This window comes from Rhincodon typus, chromosome 10 (assembly GCF_021869965.1).
Source record: "Rhincodon typus isolate 14 chromosome 10, sRhiTyp1.1, whole genome shotgun sequence".
Lineage (NCBI taxonomy): Eukaryota > Metazoa > Chordata > Chondrichthyes > Orectolobiformes > Rhincodontidae > Rhincodon > Rhincodon typus.
Window position 1 is genome coordinate 30,152,010 of NC_063341.1, and position 27,576 is coordinate 30,179,585.

General features: G+C 41.1%; 1 protein-coding gene across 1 annotated transcript in view; it reads left to right on the forward strand.

The window, feature by feature from the left end:
* Positions 1-15,269, forward strand: part of cachd1 (cache domain containing 1) — a 158,844-nt gene extending 143,575 nt beyond the window's left edge. The window contains exons 26-27 of the mRNA XM_048601971.1: positions 7,293-7,394; positions 13,598-15,269. Coding sequence (XP_048457928.1) covers positions 7,293-7,394; positions 13,598-13,839 — 344 coding nt within the window. The 3' untranslated portion in view covers positions 13,840-15,269. The remainder of the gene's footprint in view (positions 1-7,292; positions 7,395-13,597) is intronic.
* The last annotated feature ends 12,307 nt before the right edge of the window (positions 15,270-27,576 follow it).

A 27,576-nucleotide genomic window follows, 5' to 3' on the forward strand; every position in this document is an offset into this window, starting at 1 on the left:
CTAATATTGACCTCCCCCAATTCTTCCCTCTCACCAAATCTTGCATTCTCCAACATTTCTGGTAACGGATTTGTGTTCTCTTTTGTGAAGACAAAACTAAAGTATGTATTCAGTTGCTCAGCCATTTCTTTGATCCCTATTATACATTTCCCCAGTTTCTGTCTGTAGGGGACCTACATTTGTCTTCAACAATCTCTTTCTGTCTATGTACCAATAGAAACTCTTACTGTCAGTCTCTATGTTTCCTGCAAGTTTACTTTCGTACTCTATTTTCCCCTTCTTAATCAATTACTTGGTCCTCCTTTGCTGAATTCTAAACTGCTCCCAATCCTCAGATTTATAATTTTTCTTGGCCAATCTGTATGCTTCTTCCTTGGATTGGATACAATCTCTTATTCCTTTTATAAGCCATGGATTGGCCCCCTTACCCATTTTGCTTTTGCAACAGACAGGAATAAACAGTTGTTGCAGTTCCCCCATGCATTCCTTGAATGTTTGCCATTGCCTATCCACTGTCATCCCTGTAAGTAATTCTCCCCAGTCTATCAAGGCCAACTCACGCCTCATACCCTTGTAGTTTCCTTTATTAAGGTTCAGCACCCTCGTCTCCAAATCAACAACCTCACCCTCCATCTTGGTTGAATTTTTTTATCATGTTATGGTCACTCTTCCCCAAGGATCTCTCACAGCTAGGTTGACAATGATTCCTTCTCATTACACAGCACTCAGTGTAAGATGGCCTGCTCTCTAGGTGGTTCCTCCACATATTATTGTGAAAACCATCCTATATACACTCCACAAATTCCTCCTCTTGGGCTTGTGGCTAATTTGATTTGCCCAATCTATGTACGGATTAAAATCACCCATGATCACTGATATTCACTTATCACATGCATCTCTAATTTCCTGTTTAATGCCATTCTCGACATCACCACTGCTGTTTGGAGGTCTGTGTATGACACCCACTAAAGTTTCTTGCCCTTGGTATTTCTCAACTCTACCCATACAGACTCCACATTATCAGAGCTCGTATCCTTTCTCACTGTTGTGTTAATTTCCTCTTTAACCAGCAGTGCCAACTCACCAGTTTTTCCTATTTGCCTGTCCTTCCTAAATACTGAATACCCCAGGACATTCCGTTCCCATCCCTGTCGCCGTAATCCCAATTATATCGTACCTGTTTACATCTATCTGAATGATTAGTTCATCCACTTTATTGCAGGTGCTCTGTGTATTAAAGCATAAGGCAGGATTGCCCAGGACTGGCAGCTTAATGTTGCAGGGTATAGTTGCTGTAGGAAGGATAGAAAGAGTGGGGGGGTGCAAAAGTGGCATTTTTGTTTAGGGATAACATTTGGAGCGGCACGGTGGCTCAGTGGTTAGCACTGTTGCCTCACAGCGCCAGGGACCTGGGTTCGATCCCACCCTCGGGCAACTGTCTGTGTGGAGTTTGCACATTCTCCCTGTGTTTGTGTGGGTTTCCTCTGGGTGCTCCGGTTTCCTCCCACAGTCCAAAGATGTGCAGGCTAGGTGGATTGGCCATGCTAAATTGCCCGTAGTGTTCAGGGATGTGTAGATTAAGTGGGATATAGGGTGACGGGTCTGGGTGGGATGCCCTGAGGGTCAGTGTGGACTTGTTGGGCTGAAGGGCCTGTTTCCACACTGTAGGGATTCTATGATTCTATGACGGCTGGACTTAGGGAGGATACTTTGGGAATATGGCCAGGCAAGTTATTTGGGTGGAACTGAGAAATAAGAAATGGATGATGACCTTATTGGCATTGCATTATAGAACCCCCAATAGTCAGTGGAAATTATGAGAGACAAATTTGTAAGCAGATTTCATTTATCTGTTAGAAAAATAGGGTGGTTATGGTAGGTGTTTATAACTTTTCAAACATAGACTGGGACTGCCATCATATGGGCTTGGATGGAGCGGAATTTAAGGGTGTACAAGAAAATTTTCTGATTCAGTATGTGGATGAACCTACGAGAGAAGGTGTAAAACCTGACCCACTCTTGGGAAATAAGGTAGGCCAGGTGACTGAGGTGTCATTGGGGGAGCACTGTGGGGCCATGGACCATAATTCTATTAGTTTTAAAATAGTGATGGAAAAGGATCCACCAGATCTAAAAGTTAAAGTTCTAATTTGGAGGAAGGCCACTTTTGACAGTATTAGGCAAGAAATTTCAAAAGTTGATTGGGGGTGGATGTTTACAGGTAAAGGGACAGCTGGAAAATGGGAAACCTTCAAAAATGAGATAACGAGAGTCCAGAGACAATATGTTCCTGAAGGGCAAGGCTGGTAGGTGTGGGGAATGTTAGATGACTAGAGAAATTGAGGTGTTGGTCAAGAATAAGAAGGGAGCATGTGTCAAGTATAGATAGCAGCAATCAAGTGAATCCCGAGAAGAGTATAAAGGCAGTAGGAGTATATTTGTGAGGGAAATCAGGTGAGCACAAAGGGGACATGAGATAGCTTTGGCAAGTAGGGTTAAGGAGAATCCAGAGGGATTCTACAAATCCATCAAGGATAAAAAGTTAACTAAGGAGAGACTAGGGCCGTTAGAGATCAACAAGGCCACCGATGTGGGGAACTGCAGAAGATGGGGGAGACACTAAATGAGTATGTTACATCCAGTGTTTATTGTGGAGAAGGATGTGGAAGATATTGAATGTGAGGAAATAAATAGCGACATCTTGAAAAACGTCCATATTATAGACAAAGAGGTGCTGGGTATCATAAAACACGTAAAGTGGGATAAATCCCCGGGACTTGATCAGGTGTACCCTAGAACACTGTGGGAAGCTAGAGAAGTGATTCCTGGGCCCTTTGCCGAGATAATTGTATCATCAGTAGCCACAGGCGAAGTGCTGGAATACTGAAGGTTGACTGACATGGTGCCACTATTTAAGAAAGGTTGTAAGGAAAACCCTGGGAACTATAGACCAGTGAGCCTGATATCGATGGTGGGCATGTTGGAGGGAATCCTGAGGGACAGGATTTACATGTATTTGGAAAGGCAAGGACTGATTAGAGATAGTCAACATGGCTTTGTGCATGGGAACTCATGTCTCACTAACTTAATTGAGTTTTTTGAAGAAGTAACAAAGAGAATTGACGAGGGTAGAGCAGTGGATGTGATCTATATGGACCTCAGTAAGGCGTTCGACAAGGTTCCTTATGGCAGACTGGTTAGCAAGTTTAGATCACGTGAAATACAGAGAGAACTAGCCATTTGGATGCAGAACTGGCTCAAAGGAGGAAGACAGAGGATGATGGTGGAGGGTTGCTTTCAGACTGGAGGTCTGTGACCAGCGGTGTGCCACAAGATCGGTGCTGGGCCCACTGTCTTTTGTCATTTATATAAATGATTTGGATGTGAACTAATGAGGTATGGTGAGTAAGTTTGCAGATGACACCAAAATTGGAGGTGTAGTGGACAGCAAAGAAGGTTACATCAGAGTACAACAGGATCTTAATCGGATGGGCCAATGGGCCATGGAGTTTAGATAAATGTGAGGTGCTGCATTTTGGAAAGGCAAATCAGGGCAGGACTTATACACGTAATGATAAGGTCCTGGGGAGTTTTGCAGAACAAAGAGACCTTGGGATACAGGTTGATAGCTCCTTGAAAATAGAGTGACAGACAGAGTAGTGAGAGCAGTGTTTGGTACATGTGTCTTTATTTGTAAATGCATTGAGTATAGGAGATGGCAGGTCATGTTGCAGCTGTACAGGACGTTGGTGAGGCCACTATTAGAATACTGCATGCAATTCTGGTTTTCCTGCTATAGGAAAGATGTTGTGAAACTTGAAAGGGTTAAGAAAAGATTGACAAGGATGTTGCCAGGGTTGGAGGGCTTGAGCTGTAGGGAGAGAGGATGAATAGGGTGGGGCTATTTTCCCTGGAGTATCTGAGGCTGAGGGGTGACCTCACAGAGATCATGAAGGGCATGGATAAGGTAAATAGACAAGGTTTTTTCCCTGGGGTAGGGGAATCCAAAACTAGAGGGCATAGGTTTCAGGGGAGAGGGGAAAGATTTAAAAGGGACCTAAGCGGCAACTTTTTCACAGAGAGGGTGGTGCGTGTGACGTGTGTGGAATGTCAGAGGAAAGGGTGGAGGCTGGTACAATTGCAATGTTTAAAAGGCATCTGAATGGGTATATGAATAGGAAGGGTCTTAGAGGGATGTGGGCCAAATGCTGGCAAATGGGACGAGATTTATTTAAGATATCTGGTCAGCATGGACGAGTTGGACCATGGGGTCTGTTTCAGTGTTGTACATCTCTATGACTATGACAAACTGCAATGTTGAATAACTGTGCACATAAGAAAAAGAGTGAAATATAGAAAATGAAATTTGAGAAACAAGTGCTGAGGTTAAATGGAGGAAAGCTGCAAAGAAAATGAGTAAAGTTTAGTCTGAATGTACAGTACTATTCCTCCCCTTTTATTAGAGTTAAGGCTGTGTGTTGCCACAGTTCTGGTTGTTGAATGCTTCACACATTGTGTGTCACTGTCCTGTGCCCTCAGGGGCACTGGCTGCTGAGGGGCTGGAACTACACTGAGTGGAAGTATCTACTGCTTCAGAATCTGGTGAATGAATGTCTGACCACCACCACCTCCAGTCAAATACTAAATACAAACCAAAAGAACCGCGGATGCTGGAAGTCAGAAACAAAACCAAAAATTGCTGGAAAAGCTCATCAGGTTTGGCAGCATCAGTGGAGAGAAATCAGAGTTAACGTTTCAGGTCCAGTGACCCTTCCACAGAACGGTTCTGAAACATTACTTCTGATTTCTATCCACAGATCCATAATTCGGTTACGTTTACTTTAGCAATGGAAAGGGATCGGTATATACCGCAGGGCAAGAGTTATAGCTGGGGGAAAGGCAATTATGAGGTGATGAGGCAAGATTTAGGATGCATAGGATGGAGAAGGAAACTGCAGGGGCTGGGCACAATTGAAATGTGGAGCTTGTTCAAGGAACAGCTACTGCGTGTCCTTGAGAAGTATGTACCTGTCAGGCAGGGAGGAAGTGGTCGAGCGAGGGAACCGTGGTTTACTAAAGAAGTTGAATCTCTTGTCAAGAGGAAGAAGGAGGCTTATGTAGAGATGAGGCGTGAAGGCTCAGTTAGGGCGCTTGAGAGTTACAAGTTAGCCAGGAAGGACCTAAAGAGAGAGCTAAGAAGAGCCAGGAGGGGACATGAGAAGTCTTTAGCAGGTAGGATCAAGGAACACCCTAAAGCTTTCTATAGGTATGTCAGGAATAAAAGAATGACCAGAGTAAGATTAGGGCCGGTCAAGGACAGTAGTGGGAAGTTGTGCGTGGAGTCCGAAGAGATAGCAGAGGTGCTAAATGAATATTTTTCGTTAGTATTCACACAGGAAAAAGACAATGTTGTCGAGGAGAATACTGAGATACAGGCTATTAGACTAGACGGGATTGACGTTCATAAGGAGGAGGTGTTAGCAATTCTGGAAGGTGTGAAAATAGTTAAGTCCCCTGGGCCGGATGGGATTTATCCTAGGATTCTCTGGGAAGCTAGAGAGGAGATTGCAGAGCCTTTGGCTTTGATCTTTATGTCGTCATTGTCTTCAGGAATAGTGCCAGAGGACTGGAGACTAGCAAATGTTGTCCCCTTGTTCAAGAAGGGGAGTAGAGACAACCCTGGTAATTATAGACCAGTGAGCCTTACTTCGGTTGTGGGTAAAGTGTTGGAAAGGATTATAAGAGATAGGATTTATAACATCTAGAAAGGAATAATTTGATTAGGGATAGTCAACACGGTTTTGTGAAGGGTAGGTCGTGCCTCACAAACCTTATTGAGTTCTTCGAGAAGGTGACCAAACAGGTGGATGAGGGTAAAGCGGTTGATGTGGTGTATATGGATTTCAGTAAAGCGTTTGATAAGGTTCCCCATGGTAGGCTATTGCAGAAAATATGGAGGCATGGGATTGGGGGTGATTTAGCGGTTTGGATCAGAAATTGGCTCGCTGTAAGAAGACAGAGGGTGGTGGTTGATGGGAAATGTTCATCCTGGAGTTCAGTTACTAGTGGTGTACCGCAAGGATCTGTTTTGGGGCCACTGCTGTTTGTCATTTTTATAAATGACCTGGATGAGGGCGTAGAAAGATGGGTTAGTAAATTTGCGGATGACACCAAAGTTGGTGGAGTTGTGGATAGTGCAGAAGGATGTTGCAGGTTACAGAGGGACATAGATAAGCTGCAGAGCTGGGCTGAGAGGTGGCAAATGGAGTTTAATGCGGAAAAGTGTGAGGTGATTCACTTTGGAAGGAGTAACAGGAATACAGAGTACTGGGCTAATGGTAAGATTCTTGGTAGTGTGGATGAGCAGAAAGATCTCGGTGTCCATGTGCATAGATCACTGAAAGTTGCCACCCAGGTTGATAGCATTGTTAAGAAGGCGTACAGTATGTTAGGTTTTATTGGTAGAGGGATTGAGTTTCGGAGCCATGAGGTCATGTTGCAGCTGTACAAAACTCTGGTGCGGCCGCACTTGGAGTATTGCGTACAGTTCTGGTCACCGCATTATAGGAAGGATGTGGAAGCATTGGAAAGGGTGCAGAGGAGATTTACCAGGATGTTGCCTGGTATGGAGGGAAGGTCTTATGAGGAAAGGCTGAGGGTTTTGAGGCTGTTTTTGTTAGAGAGAAGAAGGTTAAGAGGTGACTTGATAGAGACATACAAGATCATCAGAGGATTAGATAGGGTGGACAGTGGGAGCCTTTTTCCTCGGATGGTGATGGCTAGCACGAGGGGACATAGCTTTAAATTGAGGGGTGATAGATATAGGACAGATGTCAGAGGTAGGTTCTTTACTCAGAGAGTAGTAAGGGCATGGAATGCCCTGCCTGCAAAAATAGTTGACTCGCCAACTTTAAGGGCATTTAAATGGTCATTGGATAAACATATGGATGATAATGGAATAGTTTAGGTTAGATGGGCTTCAGATTGGTTTCACAGGTCAGCGCAACATCAAGGGCCGAAGGGCCTGTACTGTGCTGTTATGTTCTATGTTCTATGCTGCCAGACCTGCTGAGCTTTCCTAACAATTTCTGGTTTTGTTCCTCCTCCAGTCAAATTTGCCACTTCATTTGAACTTTTTCTTGCTTCCCTTCCCCATCAGACCCCAACACCCCTTACCTCCACAACTCCAAACAACATAGAAGTTTGGAATTTAAACTTTTCTTATTTAGGAATGCATGTTGAAGAGAGAAAGTAATTGTCTGCACTTCATAATTTTTATTTATTTTGAATAGTCAGTAACACAAGATTTATAGCGGCTGTGATAGAACGACATGCACATAGTCCAGAACGCAGGCGCCGCTACTGGGGAAGATCAGGAACAGAGAGTGATCACGGTAAGATCAATGACCTTGCATTTCGCTTGACAGAAGAAATAAAAGCTCATTCATTTCTTGATGGTGTTGAATGTTTCAGGAGTTAAAAATGATCCTGCTTCTGTCTGAAAGGAACAGGTCCATCTGTGTGGGCTATGATTGATGTTGAACTCCAGTCAAAACTGGAAATAAATTATCTTCAAACACATGAAAAAACCTCCAGAAAAATCCATGAGAGATAAACATCTCTTGTACTGCTGTTTCTTTATTTTAACACCTCACCACTTTTTTTTGGTATTACTTTGCTAAAAATACTTTGTGGACACTTATGTTTATATAATGCAGCAACACTGTCCAGAGTCCCCTTGAATAGGAACTGTTGTAACAGCATGAGTTTGACAGTTTTTAGTTTTCTTTGGTCGTTTTTTAATGAATGTTTAAGAAACCTATGCTTAAAATGTACAAATGTTTTGAGATGTTGTTTGAGTTAGAGAAGAGAGATTTGATCATTGTTTTGATGATTTAAGTAGGCAATGCACAATTTAAGCAGTTTATTTAATGAGCAGTTTACAATTATTTTGGTGAATTTGAGCCCATGTTCTGCTGGTGTTAGTTTTTATGCATTTGACAGCTATAATTATTCAACTTCAGGACTCACATTTTCCTGCCTGAAAGACTTATGACTTCAGTACAGTAGTAGGCCCCCTGGTCGGTATCAGATGTAAACACACTACATACTGAGTCACCAGGAGAGCTAAGTGTGTCAACTACAACTTGTGCTTCTTATTAAAGGTTTTTACAATAGTTGTGTGGCCACGAAAGTGGACAAAAGCTGACCAAGCCAAAGGTGACCAAAAGCTTTGTCAAAGCAGAAGGTTTTAAGGAGGAAGGCAAAGGTAAAGTAACCTAGACATTTAAAGAAGGAATTCTAAATCTTGGGTTGTAGACAGCTGCAGACACAACCACCATGAGTGAAAGAAGAATAAACTGAAGGCTATTTGGAGAAATGCAAAATTATTGGAAAAGTACAGGGCTGGAATGTAGGGATATGGCCATAGAAGGGTGTAAATTTAACATAAAAACTTTTGAAATTGAGATGCATGAGAATTGGAAGTCAGGGTGGGTCGGCAAACACAGTGGTGATAAATGACTGGGATTTGGTTTGAGTTCAGACCTGGTCAACTGAGCTTCAGAGGACCTTAAGTTTATGGAGAGTGTAGGTGAGAAGCACTAAACAAATATAAAATTCATAAGTCTACGTGTAATAAAGGGGTGATTAAAGATAGAGCGGCAAATGGATTGAGTGAAGATTGGTGATACAAGAAGTAAGAAATTTGTGGTCTTGTGAAGAATTGGCTCCGAACCTCAGTTTGGCGTCAAAACAGGATGCCAAGATTGTGAACCGTCCGAAACAAAAACAAATTGCTGGAGAAATTCAGGTTTGACAGCATCTGTGGGAAGTAAACAGAGTTAACGTTTTGAGTTCCAGTGACTCTCCATCAGAACTATTAGGAGCTAGGAGAAGCTCATATTTATGCTGAAGCTGAAGTGGGGGAGGGGTGGGAAAGAGAGACGTGAGCAGATAAGTAGAGACGGAGCCCAGAGAGATAGACAGATGAAAGGGAAATGTAAACAAGGGGATAATGGATAGCAGGCCAAGACAGAGAAAAAATCTGATAAGAGATAATTAAGAGCTAAGAGTGAGAAAATGAAAGCTGCAAAATGCAACTCATTATATGAGATAAAAACCAAAAGAACTATGGATGCTGCAAATCAGAAACAAAAACAGAAGTTGCTGGAAAAACTCAGCAAGTCTGGCAGCATCCATGAAGAAAAAAAAATCAGAGTTAATGTTTTGGTGCGGTGACCCTTCCTCAGAACTGATGGTAGCTAGGAAAATGTTGGTTTATATGCAGATGATAGGGTGGTGGGAGGGGTTAAGGAGTAAACAATAGGTGGGGATAGAGCCCAAAGTGTGAGAAGAACAGATGGACAGACAAAAGACTTGATAATCATCTGGCTAGGGTGAATAGCTATTAATGGAGACTGTTCGTGGTTAACGATAGGTAGTGTATAATGGCAGGCTATGTGATAACAAGGCTTCAGAGATAGTTGGAACTGCAGATGCTGGAAAATCTGAGATAACAAGGTGTAGAGCTGGATGAACACAGCAGGCCAAGCAGCATCATAGGAGCAGGAAAGCTGACGTTTTGGGTCTAGACCCTTTTTCAGAAAATGTTGATAACAAGGCTTGGTGTATGAGGTAGGAGGCTAGGACATGAGAGAGTTCAGGCCCTGAAATTATTGAACTTGATATTGAGTCCAGAGTGCTGCAGGGTCCCCAAGTGGAAAATGACGTGTTGTTCTTCCAGCTTGCATTGAGCTTCACTGGAACACTGCAGGAAGCCAGAGACAGATGTTGGCCAAGGAACAGAGTGGTGTGTTAAAGTGGTAGGCAACTGGAAGCTCAGGGTTTTTTGTGGGCAGAACGCAAGTGAGAATTGGCCTAGCAGCATGGTGGCTCAGTGGTTAGCACTGCTGCCTCACAGCACCAGGGACCTGGGTTCGATTCCACCCTCGTGCAACTGTCTGTGTAGAGTTTGCATGTTTACCCCCATGTCTGCATGGGTTTCCGCTCGGTGCTCTGGTTTCCTCCCATAGTCCAAAAATGTGCAGTTTAGGTGGTTTGACCATGCTAAATTGCCCGGGGATGTGCATCAGCCATGGGAAATGCAGGGTTATTGGGATAGGGTGGGTCTGGGTGGGGTGCTCTTTAGAAGGTCAGTGTCGATGGCCTGTTTCTACACTGTAGGTATTCTGTGGGCTCTATGACTGGCTTTGCTAAAGCAACCCATATCTTAATAGGACTGCAAATGGGTTGATGTATTTAAAAGATAAGACCTTCTCAGCCAGCAACATTGCACAGTTTGCAAGCTATCTGCTGACTATGCAGTTTAATATGGCAATGAAGGTGACTAAATTAAGTCAGAAGGCACTGAGTGGAATGTTACCAGTCCTGCTGAGATGGCTTTGATGACACCAAGCAATCGGTTGGTGGACCGACAAATTCCTGCTTCTGGCTGATGATGTATAAATTGTCTAGGAGCAATTGCTGTCCAGCTGGCAGTGGTGAGTAGCCACTTTGCATTAACAGGGAGCCATTTATGGGCAAGTAGGGGACGCTGCAGGGAACTTCTTGGCATCACATGGGCCCCTCATTGAGGCCAAATTCTAGCAAGTGTGTGGGCAGTTTGGGATATTGCTGACAGGGGTGGGTTGTGGGGAGTTTGAGTTTGATTTATTGTTGTCACGTACTGAGATAGTGAAAAGTGTTTTTGAACATGCTATACAGGCCGATCATACCATACAAAGTGCATCAGGAGGCAGAACAGAGTGCAGAATACAGTGTAATAGTCTCAGAAGGTGTAGACAGAGGGATTAACATTGGAGAGGTCCATTCAAAAGTCTGATAACAGCAGGGAAGAAACAGCTCTTGAACTTTGTCGTACATATAGTCAGACCTTTTTGCCTTCTACCCAGTAGAAGAGTGTGGAAGAGAGTATAACCAGGGTGGGAGAGGTCTTTGATTATGTTGGTTGCTTTCCTAAGGCAGCAGAAACTATAGATGGAGCCAATGGATGGCAGGCTGGTTTGCTTGATGGACTGGGCTGTGTTCACAACTCTCTGTAGTTTCTTGGGGTCTTGGGAAGAGCAATTGCCATACGACACTCTGGTACAAACTGGTATGGTGCATCTATGAAAATTGGTAAGAGTCCTTGTGGATATGCCGAATTGCCTTATGCGTCCTGAGGAAGTTGAGGCAAAGTTGTGCTTTCTTGACCATTGTGTCGACCTGGGTAGACCAGGACAGATTGTTGGTGATCATCATTCCTCGGAACTTGACACTGTTGATCATCTCCACTTTGACACCCTTGATGCAGACAGGGGCATGTCCTCTCTCTGCTTCCTGAAGTCAATGACACATCTTCGTTTAGCTGAGGTTGATGGAGAGATTGTTGTCTTGACACCATGCCACTAAACAGTCAAACTCCTTCCTGTAATCTCTCTCGTTATTTGAGACCTAACCTGCAACAGTGGTGTCGTCAGCCAACTTGAAATTGGAGCTGGGGTGGTATTTGGCCACACGGTCAGGAGTGTATAAGGAGTATAGTAGGGGGCTGAGTATGCAGCCTTGCGGGGCACTGGTGTTGAGGATTATGGTGGAGTAGGTGTTGTCACCTATTCTTACTGATTGCAATTTAAGGGCCGGAAGTCGAGGATCCAGTTGCAGAGGCGGGGGAAGTCAAGACCTAGGTCTCGGAGTTTAGAGATGAGTTTGTTTGGAATTATGGGGTTGAAGGCAGAGCTGTAGTCACAATTAGTAGGAACCAGAGGTAGATGTCCTAGTTATCCAGATGTTCCAGGGATGAGTTTAGGGCCGGGAGATGGCATCTGCCATGGACCTGTTGCACCAGTTGGCGAATTGCAAAGGACCAGTGCAGTTTGGTTGGCTGGAGATGATGTGAGCCATGACTCACCTCTCAAAGCACTTCATAATGATGGAGGTCAGAGCCACTGAGTGGTAGTCATTGAGACATGCTGCATGATTTTTCTTTGGCACCATGATGATGGTGGTCTTCTTGAATCAATTGGGGACATGAGATCATAGTAAGGCGAGGTTAAAGATGTCTGCGAATACTTCAGTCAGCTGGTCCGTCCAGGCCAGTCAATTTCTGTGGGATCATTCTCATGGTCTGTGACAGTGACCAAGGGTACAGGTGTGTTTGAGGCTGTTGGGACAGATGACATTGTTTACTGACCTTCAAAGTGAGCAAAGAATACATTGAGATGTAATGTTCCCTATGATTCGCTTCGACTTTGTAGCCCTTGTATGGAGGTGCTCAGCCAGAGCAACAGGGAGTTTAGTGGGTCATCCTGTATGGAGGGAGTTCCATCGGGGTAGTGGTCTGTCAGCTCTAGTCAGTTTATTTTAAAATTGAAACAGCCTTAGAGTTTACAAGGTTGCAGGTCCTCACCACAGCTGTCCTCAAGTTAACAGCAGGTATGCATATGACCATTTTGGAAAGTAGCGTTGGCAGGCACGCATTTGGTAAATGTAGTGTTGGACACAACCAGCTTTTGGGTCAGTTCTGCAAAGATTGTGTTTCTCAAGGTGGAGGTGAATTGGTAGGAATTTGACTCGATTAGTGAATGCAGTGCCCAACATGGTATTGAGCCATAAAGACGGAGTATACCCCGATCTGTGCCCAGTTCTCTTAAATCTGTTAAAATGCACTACAAATGGCTTTCCTTTCCTGTGATCCCTGCTGGAAAGTGTACTTGAGCTTTAATGACTTCAGCGATCAATAAGCATGTTGATATTCATTATATAGGCAAGTGGACAATGTATTGTGCCAGAGATAGTAGGAACTGCAGATGCTGGAGAATCTGAGATAACAAGGTGCAGAGCTGGATGAACACAGCAGACCAAGCAGCATCAGAGGAGCAGAAAGGCTGACGTTTCGGGCCTAGACCCTTCATCAGAAATGGGGGAGGGGAAGGGGGTTCTGAAATAAATAGGGAGAGCGGGGGAGGCAGATAGAAGATGGATCGAGGAGAAGATAGGTGGAGAGGAAACAGACAGGTCAAAGAGGCGGGGATGGAACCAGTAAAGGTGAGTGTAAGTGGGGAGGTAGGGAGGAGATAGGTCAGTCCAGGGAGGACGGACAGGTCAAGGGGGCGGGATGAGGTTAGTAGGTAGGAGATGGGGGTGCGGCTTGAGGTGGGAGGAGGGGATAGGTGGGAGGAAGAACAGGTTAAGGAGGCGGGGACGAGCTGGTCTGGTTTTGGGATGCGGTAGGGGGAGGGGAGATTTTGAAGCATGTGAAATCCACAGAGATACCATTGGGCTGCAGGGTTCCCAAGTGGATTATGAGTTGCTGTTCCTGCAATTGTGCCAGTTCTCTTGTTGCAACATTTGGTTGTGCAGGCTATTATTTCTGAACCCTACCACTTTCATTGAAGGATTTACCACTCATTGTGATGTTTGTGGAGTGAGGAAGAGATTAGAGATGATTTACAGATAAGCTGTTTTTTTAATAAAAAGAAAGTTTGTTAGTTATTAAAATAAAACAATGTAATTGCTGTTTTAGTAAATTGAAATATATGCAAATGAACAAGATGTTTCAAAAGAAGTAATTTTGCAAATTTGCACTCATTGGCAGGATATAGTACCATGAGCCCTCAGGAGGACAGTGAGAATCCACCATGCAATAATGATCCTTTAACTGCTGGGGTGGATGTTGGGAACCATGAAGAAGATTTAGAATTGGACACTCCACCACAGACTGCTGCTTTGCTAAGTCATAAATTTCACCATTACCGCCTACACCACCATCCGTCTCTCCATCACAGCCACCACCTACAAGCAGCAGTTACAGTCCACACTGTAGATGCAGAATGCTGAACCACTTTTGCTCCCCTTTTACTGGAAACTACAGCTGCAAAATTACAAGCACTCTTTTTAAATCATTAGTCTTCGAGTCAGATGGTGAAAACTTTTCCTGGATTTCTAAGGAATGTCAAAAACCATCAAAGCAACTCAATGGGAATTGTAAAAGTTAACAGCACATCTCAGATTTTTTAAATAAAGGATTATTTTTCTACTATTTATTGAACTTTTTAAACAGACATCCACCATAGGAAACAATTTATTTTAAAAAAATCTGACTAGAACATTGATCTGATGTGTTGTTCCTATTGCTGATAATACAGAAGAACATATCGATGAAGATTGAATAAAGCTACATAAGAAGTAACTAAGAATTATACCTGAACCCATGGAGAAAGTGAAATTTGTAAAGGCATTAAGTTTGGTCGCTCGAGCTCCATAAATTTTTCAGACTAGAGGTATTACTAACTTTTTGTTTAAGGTCACAATCTTAAACACTGTCTTGCTTCAGGGTCACTTGAAAATATATCAAGAGATGCAAATGTGTAAATTTTCTCCCATGCAGAGGGACCCTGATTTCAATCATGCCACTATGGGAACTTGATAGAGGGCAGCGACTTTTCCACAGGAAGAAAAATAAATCATTGGGCCAGTGGTCTTAATTTTAATAAGACGTCTGCTTGTATAGAACATGGGATAGACCTGCCTCTTAACTGAATTCCCAAGCCACCTTTTTAAAAAGTAGAAATGGGAGAGTAGAACCAAATCCCAGCATGGTCCATAACCCACATCTGGGAAGGTTGTGAATGGAGCCTTGGGGGTACATGCATAATTTCTACTCAGGATAATAGGTGAGGACAAAGTCATGGCACAAATAGCCACTGGGCGATCGGATTAAGTACTACTGTTCGAACTAAAGAGGTATAGGATATCTATAGCTGGCATTATAAAATGGCAATGTTACGAGATCAGTCTGGAATGAGATTCTGTTATGGAATGTTAGTGTTAAATATTTGTGATGAAGTGGAATGTTTTGAAATATCAGAGTTTTCATTCAACTTCACAGCTCTGAGATGAAGTTGATCATAGGCAAGCATGACCTGAGGAACAATCAATGCTGCAAATAAGTTTTTTTTAATTAAAGTAACTGTGTGTTCTGTATAGATTAACTTCTTTAGTGGTCTTTTCTCTTTCAGTCAGATGTGATTTTACACTTAATATAAAAAAAATGCTGCTGATGATTACATGAAGTTTAGGAAAGGGGAGATAACTCGTAAATACAATACACACTTTCAAATGGATCTCCCTAAAAAAGTTTATGAAATTGTAAAATTAAATTTTTTTATTTTTATGGTTACAGTTGCTAAAATTTAAAGTGATAATTATTTGTATTCATGCGTTTTTAACTGTAAATTCATATTAAACAATTAAAATCTTAGAAAATAGAATTTACTCATTGTGAATGATATACTTCAATTCTAAAATTAAAGGAACACATGTAAAAGTATTTGGCACTCTTTTGTTTACACGTTTCTGATACTATGATGTGAATCATGTTGAGAAATGACTTGTTATGGAGGTAGTTGTTAAAATTTTTGCAGAACTCTCTTCACAAAGACAGTGACCCTTTAACGTGGTCAGATTTCTGTAAGGAAATATACAACAAACTTCCAAGTATATCCCAGTGATGTTCACTAAACTGCTGAATTCTAACATACTTGCTCCTGATACTCTTCTTTGTCTTAAAGGGAGATGTTCGATTCAGATCAAGGGCCTTAGCTTTTTGCGTAGGTGGTTGATGATCAAGTATTTTAAATAATGAAAATCACATTTGTAAGATTTTCTCTTTACTTTTCTACATCAAAGAGTTGAGTGTGCAGTTCCTTCCTACCCAAGTATCTTCCCTCCTGTACCATCCCTGCACTAGGTACCATGCTTATGTTGCAAAACTGTTTCTCAAAGTTGCTGTGAAACATCTTGGGTTCCAAGGGCTATCAGTTCTGTCCCTAGAATATCAATGAAAATTGAGCATGTAGAGTTTTGTCTATGTTTGTTCACCATACTTTAGTCCTAGTTCCTTGCACAGACACGCAGTAAAGACTGAAGCTGATAACTGACTGGCATGTTTGGATTTAATTGTCCAACCTGTCTTTGGCCAGAAGAACAATCCCCTTTAACTTGTGACCTGGTGTTTGAACCAAAAATTTGCCTGGATTGAACTACGGAAATTCTCTTCATTCAGATCTCTAAGAACTCATTAGAACAGAAGTAGGACATTGGGCCTCATTTTTATTTATTTAAATCTTACCTGGCTTTGTTCCATATTGCATAATACTATTACTATAATGCAGAAGGAGGCTATTTGGTCCGTCATGTCTGCACAGCGTCTCCAAATTAGCATTTTACTTAGTGCCATACTTCTGCTTTTTCTCCTAACTTTTTTTATTGTTGCTCCTCAAATAACAATCTCATCCTTTTCTAAATGCCTCAATTGAACCTGCCTCCACCACATTCTCGACCAGTGCACTCTAGATCTTAACAACTCACTGCCTGAAGAAGTTTTCTCTATTGCTTGTATTTGAAATCTATACTCTTTCTCCTTTCAGAATCCTTTCACAAGTGGGAACAGTTTCTCTTCTGCAAGGAAAACAGCTCTGACTTCTCCAGTATAATCCCATAACTGAAGATCTTTTTCCCTGGAGTGAATCTTTTCTGCATGCTCTCCAATACCTTCGAATCTTTCCTAAGTTGCAGTGTCCAGACTAGACCCAATACTCTGAGGCCAAACCAGTGTCTTATATGAGTTCAACATTATCTCCATGCTCTTATACTCTACCTCTACTAAAAAAAAGCCTAAGATTCTGTACTCTTTATTAACTACCTCTCAATCTGTCCTGCTACCTTCAGTGATTTTCACAGATAACAATCAGCTTCATCTGCCCCTGCACCACTTTTAGGCGTCGAGTCCCTTGTATTGTTTCTCCATGTTCTTCCTACCAGTTTGAATCACTTAATATTTCTCCATATTGAACTTTAACTGCTACCTGTATGACTGTCCACCAACTTGATTGTAACTTTTAGAAGGTCTATGCTGTCTCCACACAGTTCACAATGCTTCTAAGTTTCATTTGTCTCAAATTTTGAAATTGTGCCCTTCTTTAATATATTCCAGGAAAAACAATGATCCCATCATGGGAAACTCCACTACCAACCTTCCTCCAGCCTAATGAACATCACTGTTTCCTGTGACTCTGTTTCACAACATTGTATCAAATGTATCTTGGAAGTCCATGTACACCACATCAACAACATTACCCTTGTCAACTCTGTTACCTGAGCTACGCCTTCTGCTCCTATGCTTAATATCCATTTTCAACCCTTATCAGCCCTACTCCTCATTTTACCATCCTTTTATATGCCTGTAGAAAACCTTGGGATTCGTTTTTGTGTTAACTGGAAGTCTGTTTTCATATTTCTACTTTGTTTCTCTCATTTTCTTTTTCAGTTCCACTCTGAGCCTTCTAAATTCAGTCTAGTTTTCAATTGTATTTTCTACCTTAAAGTGCACTTTTTTCTTCCTTCCATTCATTTCTATTTCTTTTGTCATCCAGGAAACTTTGAATTTATTTACCTTACCTTTGTCTTCCAAGCCAGAACTGTTTCTTGGAGGTTGCCCAGTATTCAGCTACCATTGTTTCTGCTAACCTTTGATCCGAATTAATTAGGTGAACTTCTGATCCTACGCCACTGTAGTTGTTTCCCCAATTAATTATCTTTACTCTGGATTGTTCATTGTGCTCTTCCATAGCTGATGTAAACCTTATGATATAATGTCTCTTAAATGCTACTCCATTTAACTATTGATCAATTTACCCCACCACATTCCCCATATCTAGGTCTAGCAATGTCTTCTTTCTTGTTGGACTGGAAATAACACTGTAGAAAATGTTCCTGATCATACTGTAGGAACTCTGGTTAAAGCCTTTGCCCTTTACCCTACTACTATCCCAGGCAACATCAGGATAATTTGTTAGTCATTAATACTACTCCAGAATTTTGTACCTGTCTGTAATTTTCTTGTATCCCTACTTTCCTATATTGTCTCCACTGGTTGGTGGTGTACAGATACACTGAGCAATGAAATTGTATCTATTTGTCCTTTAGCTCAAGTCAAATAACATTTGTCCATGATCAGTTTTGGACATCCTGTTTCTTCTGCTCTCATTTCTCAATACTGCCACCCCTCCCCTTCACTTTTCCTATCTTTCCTGAACACTTTGTATCCAGAAACATACGACACACAGTCTAACTCTTCTTTGAGCCAAGTCTCTGTTATGGTATGGTATATTACCACATTCCCATATGGTAATGTGCTGCTGTAATTCACCAATTTTATTTCCTACACTCTGTGAATTCTCAAATAAGCGCAGTACAGCCTTGATTCAAACTTTATTATTTTCTCCCTTATTTTGATTCTCTATTCCAGAGCTGTCCATCTCTTTGGTATTCTGTGCACCTTCGTATTATCCTGGTTCCCATACATCTGCCAATTAAAATCCTTGTCAATCATACAACAAAAAAAAATCTATTAATCGCAGTATTGAAACTTCATCATCGACTTGATGTTGGGAAGATTTCCACTATTCATTTTGTGAAATAATTCTTCCAGATTTCATTCCTGAATGACCTAACTTGTAATTTTAAAATTGTGTCCTTGTTTTGATTCTTCTCATCAGAGGAAATGGTTCATTTATATCTTAAATTCCTTCATCTTTTTAAATTCCTCAATCGAATAACCCCTCAGCCTTCCACATTCAAGTAAATACAAGCAAAAATGTCTTCATAATTTAAGCATTGGCAACATTGTGGTGAATCCTTGTCCTTTCAAAGACAAAATGCTAACACAATACTCCAGTTGTGGAACAAAAACAGAAGTTGCTGGAGAAGCTCAGCTGGTCTGGCAGCATCTGCGGAGAGAAACAGTTAACTGAATGCAAAATATTAACTCATTTTTTTCGACTGATGCTACCAGTCCCGCTAACTTTCTCCAGCAATTTCTGATTTTTGTTTCAGATTTCCAGCATCTGCAGTTTTTTGGTTTTTCTTTCGTGTTTAATTCCAGTTAAGGTCTGGCCAGGAATGAAAAACAGGAGCATCTAGTACTCACCTTTCCAATGAAGATCATTGAACATTCCATTAACAATTTTTTCATATTTTTTTAAAAATCTGAGTTAGCTGTTAGTGATATCTATAAGGCCATTTAAATCCCTTTGAAGCATAGAACCAAGTCTCTTTTAGGAATATATTCTAATTTGTATGACGTGGACCTAAAATGGATAACTTCATTCTTTTCCACATTGAAGTCATCTGTTATAGTTTTGCCCGGTCACTTAATATATGTCCATTGTAATTTGCTGCTTCAATCCACAAAATTTACTGTGCCTCCTAGTGTCATCTGATGTACAAGCGTATATCAATAGCCTGAAGGAAGAAATATTTTTGGTGATAAGAGTAGTCCCAAGTATAATCCTGAGTAATAAAAACAGAAATTGCTGGAAAAGCTCAGCAGGTCTGGCAGAAACTGTGGAGAGAAAGCAGAATTAACGTTTTGGGTCGAGTGACCCAGTTCTGAGGAAGTGTCACTCAAACTGAAACATTAATTCTGCTTTCTCACCACAGATGTACCAGACCTGCTGAGCTTTTCCAACAATTTCTGTTTTTGTTTCTGTATCCACAGTCCTTTTCGGCTTTTAATCTTGAGTATCACTACTAATCATGTAGGACTTTGAAGCAGGAATAGAATGTTTATTCCTTCACGCCTAATCTGCCTTTGATAAGGTCATGGCTTCTTCGACTGTGATTTGATATCCACTTTCCTGGCTGACCCCGATCCCCTCCCACATCGATCACATGCTGCTTTTCAGAGAACAAAAACTTTATTCATGGCACAAGGTTGCCTCCAATTCATTGTGACCTTTATTTATGTTGATCATCTGTGTGGCACCTGATCAAATGCTACCTGAAAATCCATATGGGCAAAGTCCATAGACATTTCCCAGTCCAGCATGCTGCTGACCTCAAGTAATTCAATTAAATTTGTCTTCATGAGCTACCATTCACAAACCTATCCTTACTCACTTCCAACTGAATGTCATTTGGTTTCTGATGAGAGATTCCCATACTTTCTCCACAGCTGACGTTAAACTGATAGGACTGTAGTTAAGGTGACGTTTTGGGTCGGAAAATCAAGGGTCACGATCCAAAACGTCAGCTTTCCTGCTCCTGTGATGCTGCCTGACCTGCTGTGTTCCTCCAGCTCCACACTGTGTTATCACTGACTCCAGCATCAGCAGTTCTTACTATTTCTGAGGGCTGTAGTTAACGTGGGTTCTGGCTCTCATTCTTCATAAGTAACAGGGTGACACTTACAGTTTTTCAATCCAAAGGCACAATTTTTGAATCTCGAAAGCTTCTGAGAATAATCGCGCATCCTTTTTTCCCCCCAAAGAATACCAATTCCAACCTTCCTAATGATGTTTCTTTGAAATGTAGATAAGTGATATTTTAAAAAATCTACATTACTAACTGTCCTCCCTGCTCAAATCCAATATATCTTTATATTTGTGTTTAAAAATTCAAATAGTCAGCTCTTAATGCTTTTCCTGGAAGCATTCAATAAAACCAGTGTCGTTCAAAATCATAAGTGCAAATCAATTTATCTTTTGCAGATTTCTTTCAGCCATTTAAAAAAAGCCATGTTGGATGCTGCAACATGTAGGCCAGGGTATAGTAAACCAACCACCCTTCCTGCATATAATGCTGTCTACTGCTAATGCTGGGATGTTATTTGAGTACAAGATTGGTTTATTCTTAAATGTTCTCTCTTGGTTGAACAGCTAGGCTTCTGCATGCACTATAGACCAGCAACAGTCTCCAGGAAGAATGGGGAAAATTGAGAAAAGAACAAATGTTGCGCATTAATTATTTTACTTTTACACTTCGAACCGTGTGAGCAGTTTGGTGAATGTATTTATATTTTTATAGGTGTGTAACAAACAATAAATTGAAATACATTTAATTATTGAGGCTTATTTTTTTAAAATTTGTATAAACCTATATTGAAAATGCTTGTAAATATTCTTTATATCTTTTTAATCTCATGTGACTAAGTCTTTTTTTAAGGTGATGTTGAGTTTTGAATATTTTCTTTCAACAAAATTTCAACATAGTGAATAGATAATTGAATTCTCAATATCTAGTAGCCTATGACAAATAGAATACATAAACTTCAACAATAGATCATTTAATTTCATGCACAGATAGTATTAACACTAAAAGTTTTATATACTGCTATAATGACGTTTTAGGAGATAAACATATTGTCTCCATACTGTACAGTGATGACTGAAGTAAGTCTAACGTTTGATACCTCTTCTGCTGTGTTGTCTGTGACAATGGTAAAATTTGCCTCAATTGGCTTTAACTTCCTTTAGGATTCGGAGCAAAAATCATCCATGCTTCTGTTTCTGATTGCTAGCTGTCGTCCAATGGTGCTTGGGATAGCTGGAGGATCAAGATTACTTGCGTTGCTTTTGCATTCAAGTAGCCTGCCTGCATTCCCCATTTAGCCTCACATAAAAGAACATCAATTGGATGAGCAAGTAAAACTCTAACCTAGTAACAGCACTTTCATGAGAGGAGAAAAAATTGTGAAAATAATTATTAAAATACATTTGGATACACTGATATTGTGTATTTTTCTGATCTTCATACATTTTACACGTCTTTGGATCCCAGAAATTGATTCTTGTCATATTAAACTTCGGTGAATCACAATTTAGTGTTGTTTACAGATGTGTATTGATGAATAACAGATTAATTTTTTTTGTCTTAAAGCTAGACCATATCCTGTTTAGTTGTTATAATACCCTTGATGTAATTTAAACTTATACCTAAAAACTGAAAATACCCAATTATCTGTTAATTAAAAACAAATTATAAATTGTATTTGCAGATTGTTTTTAACATACTTTGGTATTCTGGTAAAGATTGACAAAAAAGCCGCACCTGATGGCTCTGATACGAAATGAACTGATAAAATAGGGCTAAGTCAGCACAGCTTTGTCAAAGGGAGGTCATGCCTGACAAATCTGTTAGAATTCTTTGAGGAGGTAATGAACAAGTTAGACAAAGGCGAGCAAGTGGATGTGATCTATTTGGATTTCTAGAAGGCCTTTGACATGGTGCTGTACAGAAGACTGCTACGTAAGATAAGAGCCCATGGTGTTAGGGGTAAGGTATGTGCATGGATAGAGAATTGGCTGACTGGCAGAAGGAAGAGAGTAGGGAAAAAGAGATAGTAGGAAATGCCGCTGCTGGAGTCTGAGATAACAAGGTGTAGAGTTGGATGAACACAGCAGGCCAGGCAGCATCAGAGGAGCAGGAAAGCTGACGTTTCGGGTCTGGACCCTTCTTCAGAAGTATAAAGGATTTTTTTTCAGGATGGCAGCTGGTGAGTAGTGGAATTCCTCAGGGGTCAGTGCTGAGATCACCATTAATCATGTTATACATTAACGATCTGGACGAATGAACTGAGGGCATTGTTGCTGAGTTTGCAGATGACCCAAAGATAGGTGGTGGTACAGGTAGTGATAAGGAAGTGGGGAGGTTGCAGAAGGACTCGTACAGGCTAGGAGAGTGGACAAAGAAGTGGCAGATGGAATACAATGTGGGAAAGTGTGAGATTATGCACTTTCGCAGGAAGAATCGAAGCTTACAATATCTTCTAAATGGGGAAATGCTGTGGAAATCTGAAGCACAAAGGGACTTGAGGCCTAGTTCAGGATTCTCTTAAGGTTAATATGCAGGTTCAGTTGTCAGGAACGCAATTGCAATGTTAGCATTCATTTCAAGAGGACTAGAATACAAGAGGAGAGATGTACTGCTGAGGTTGTAGAAGGCTCTGGTCAGATTGCATTTGGAATATTGTGAGCAGTTTTGGGCCTCATATCTAAGGAAGGATGTGCTGGCTTAAGGAGTTTTACAAGAATGATCCTGGGGATGAAGGGCCTGTCATATGAGGAGTGGTTGAGAACTCTGGGTGTGTAGTTGATGGAATTTAGAAAGATGAGGGGGGATCTGAGTGAAACTTACAGAATACTGAGAGGCCTGGATAGAGTGGATGTGGAGAAGACGTTTCCACTAGTAGGAAAGACTAAGGCCTGAGGCCATTGCGTCCGAGTAAGCGGATAATCCTTTAGAACTGAGATAAGGAGGAATTTCTTCAGTCTTCTGCAGCAATGAGTTCTACAGATTCACCACCTTATGGCTGTAGATGTCAATTGAGTCAGATTGAGATGTCACATTGAGTGTATTTAAGATAGAAATAGATGTTTGATTAGTAAGGGGATCAATGGTTGTGGGGAAAAGATGGGAGAATGGGTGTGGGAAACATATCAGCCATGGTTGAGCAGTGGAGCAGACTCAAAGGGCCGAATTCTGCTTCTATATCTTACGGTCTACTGCACAGTGATGAACTGACCACTCGAAAGAATTTTCAGTTCCATTTCTAGAATCAGACAATCCCTACAGTGTGGAAGCAGGCCATTTGGCCCATTGAGTCCACACTGGCCCTCCAAAGAGCATCCCACCCAGATCCACCCCATCAGCCTACATTTCCCATGGCTACCATACACACTATCGACAATTTAGCATGGCCAGTCCACCTAATCAGCACATCTTTGGACTGTGGGAGGAGACTTGAGCGCCAGAGGAAACCCATGCTGACACAGGAAGAATGTGCAAACTCCACTCAAGGCTGGATTCAAACCTGGGTCCTTGGCACTGTGAGACAGCAGTGCTAACCACTGAGCTATAGTGCCACCCATTTCTAATCTGAGCTAAACTAACTGATTTCATCTGGGACTTTAGCAGGAGCACAGCATTGATCATGAAATTTCAGCAATGCAGATGAAAATCATCCTGTGCTCCAAATCATCCTTAGTTCTGGTTATTTGTGCATTGTACCAATCTTACTTTTGCCTCCATCCCAAAATACAGTGCTGATTTTTAGTTTGGTTTACTTACTTGTACCATGGTGTACTTGAATTTTTTTTCATTAGTTCTGATCCCAGTTTTTCTTTGGCACCTACCCTGAAGGCGCTGGTGTCAAATGGGTGCATCCCTCAGCAGCCCCTAGGATCTGACCATTGAGAGATGTTGCAGTTCCCACAATGTTTTTAAGAGAAAGGTGGAGATTATACAGAAAGCTGGAAGCTAATTATACCACAACACTGCCAACTGGCAATTATGTAGCATCTATGGCAGTATTTTAAATGGAGGGGATGCACATAGGACACCCCTTTTTTTCCTTTGCTTTACAAGAATTGGTGAAAAGGCAGCCTGCCCACTCTTCTCTGCCTCTCTAGCCCCCAGCAAATATACTGTGATATGACGTTCATTTGGCTTGTTAGCTCAATTTGCCATTAATGAGGTTTTTCAATGGGAGGTGGATACCCAGTTATTAAGGGAAACTGGCATATTACATGTCACGTTCACAATCTGCACCATCACACAATATTTAATACATGTATAGACAGCACAAGTTTTAATTTCCTCATGGAAAATGCTCATGTTAGAGCATAGAAAAATTTCCTACAATGGTTCATGGTTTTCTAAAACCCAATAATTCTTGTATTAACCATGTTATTGGCACAGTGGGCACTTCTTAAATATCCTACCTTCCTCCCTTGAGAAAGTAATAATGGATTGTTTCTTGAACTATTGCAACTATTTTTAACACAATTGAATGTTTCAATAAGCCACTGCAAATGCAATTTAGAGTCCACCGTTTCGGTGTAGGAGTGAAGTCAAAACTGAGCCATGCTGGGTAAAGATGAAAGTTTTCATTTGTAAGTGTCAATTGTGTGTCAGTTGAATTCATTCAACAAAGGTAAAGTTTTCTGACAAGCCATCACGTTTAAATGTTTCTTCTAAATCTGTTCAAACCGCCATCGTTAACTTTGATCACAAGAACTATAAACCACTCCACTAACAGCAGTTCCATTATCTCGCCCATGTAAGGTAAATGTAAATGATTACTGAGCATAAACTTGGGTTAAAAGGTACACTTTGAGGATGGTAATGGAAGAGAGGGGCTTAAGCAATTTGAGACTGTAAAGGAGCCAAGTTGAAGAAAAGTTGACAACCAATGAAAAACTCAATCCAAGCCATGCCATTAGATCACAATTTTGATGGCTTATACTGCATAAGCTGCTGAAAAAAAGCAAACCCTTCTATTTTATTTGCTAGTGCTGTACTTCTTTGGAAAGTTTCTATCTGATTTCTGTGTGATGTGGGTTATTGCAGTGAACTCTGCACATTTCAATTTCACAGGAGTAGGATGAAAATTGACACATTTTCAATGCGAATTGTAAACGATGGAGCCTGAGGAAAATGTCCAAGTCTGATTCTGAAGCAAAACTTCCCAACAAAAGGGAAGGCTTCAGCAGTAGTTGAACTGAGCCAGAGGCAAAGGTCTCAATATGGAAACAAGGCAAGGAATCTTAGAGAAGGCCTAGGAAGAAGAAACTTACAGCAAGCAGTTCTAGTATTATCCTCATGTTACTTTTAGGCTGGATTCCAATGCTTTAATGGCCACCCTCCTGTTTTTAACCCTCAGTAATTTTGTACTCATCTGAACCTCTACCGTCTGTACACTAAACTGCATTCAGTAGGTTTTCCAACTGCAGACACATTTGTCCACATAGTTATCAACACTGGATACAAGAGAGATTCTAAAGTTCCCACATCAAACAGAATGCCCCCTCCAAGGGGCTAAGATTCCTTGCCTTGTTTCCATATTGAGACCTTCGCCTTTGGCTCAGTTCAACTACTGCTGAAGCCTTCATCCTTTATTATCTCCAGACCTGACTATTCCAATGTATCAGGGGCTGGTCTCCTATATTGTACCGTCTATATGCTGAGGTCATTCAAAAGCCTGTCTCCTTATTTAGTACCAATCATGAATCACTCCTGCGTTGTTGAAGTAAATTGGCTTCTGGTTAAGTAACACCTTGATTTTTAAATTTTTATCCTTGTTTTCACATCTGTCTATGGTCTCACCTCTCCTTAATTCTTAATCTCCTCTAGTCACACAATCTGCCACAATATCTGAATTAATCTAATTCTGATACCTTGAGCATCTGTAACTTTAACTGCTCCAATTGGTGGTTGTGGCTTCAGCTGGCTAAACTCCTGAATTCCCTCCCAAAACATCTCTCTGCTTCCCTGCCTTTAAAGTGATTATTAAACCCAACTCCTTCATCAACCCTAATATTTCATTATGTGGATTGATGCTTAAAACGTTTCTGTGAAGTGCCTAGAGATGCAATGCTATGTTATGTTTTGGAGGTGCCGGTGTTGGACTGGTGTGGACAAGCTGAGAAATCACACGACATCAGGTTATAGTCCGACAGGTTTATTTGAAAACACAAGCTTTTGGAGCCTCACTCCTTCTTCAGGTATTAGTGAGAGAGTTAGTATCAGACACAGAATTTATAAGTAAAATATCAAAGGGTCACACCGCTGATGAGGATGTATTAAACAAACCTAAGATGCTGTTAAATCTTTAATCAGTTAGAAGGTTTTAATTGATTAATATGTATATGTAAATCCCTCAATTCCTTTCACATCACTGTCCTGAGAGATCTAAAGGTTTTATCAATGTAAAGAAGAGGTGATATTTTAGGTCCGACGATGCTTGTTAGGTGTGAGGAGTTTTTTAGAATCTGTTTGTGTTTTGGTTTGGAGAGTCAGACTGGTTTTATTTCTAAAGTTAAAGTTAAAGGCGCTATAATATGTTACTGTAGCTTTAACAGCGTTATAAAAAAATGTTCTCATAACTGGCATTTTTGGCTCAACTGAGTGAAGGAGAAAGTGATGGCTGTAAACAAATTCAAGAAATAAAATGATGACTTAGTTCATTTTATAGTAGTTGTTACAGATTGTTGGGCTTGACCAAAAATTGAATAACTTGATTGAGTGTTATGTAGAACTTGTTGATTTATTGTTGTGTTTCCTACCTGTCAAGTGAATGGAAGAATGTTTGATCGTTTTGTGTTATGTGATTGAAATACGTGAGTCTAGCAATATATTCACTGAATGCACGGTCATATAAATGCATCATTTTCCTCTACGTTATCACTTTGACTTGTGATATGCCACAGATGCAGTTTATACATGATATTTACTGTATATAAAATTGATATATTTTATCATAATTTTCCATCAAAATTGTCACTTTATCTGATGTTAGTTTCACAAACCATACAGAACAGACTACAGAAAAATAGAAACCCCCGTGACTTATAAATTGGGCAAGACCACTTTTGTGCATGTGTGATAGGGTATAGTTCATGCTCTCCTTGCTTGAATGGTGTGGCTGGAGCTTTCTGGATATTGTTTGAAATTTGCAGTCGCACGTAAGAGAGGAATACTGCAAGAAATCCTCCATGTCATTGGACGGTTTGGCAGTGGGGGGTGGGGTTGCAGTTGCCAAATCGCTTGCCAAAACAGTGTTACAAGAACTTTTACATCCACAGCAGTGCAGACAAAGCATTAAATATGCCTATTTCCCTTTTCCTCCTTCACCTGCACCCCCAACCCCCCAAGGTATTAGCCAACTTCTCACGCTCTGACAGTAACAGCTTTCCAACTAGCCCTCTGTAGTACCCTGTGGTTAAACAGGCACTA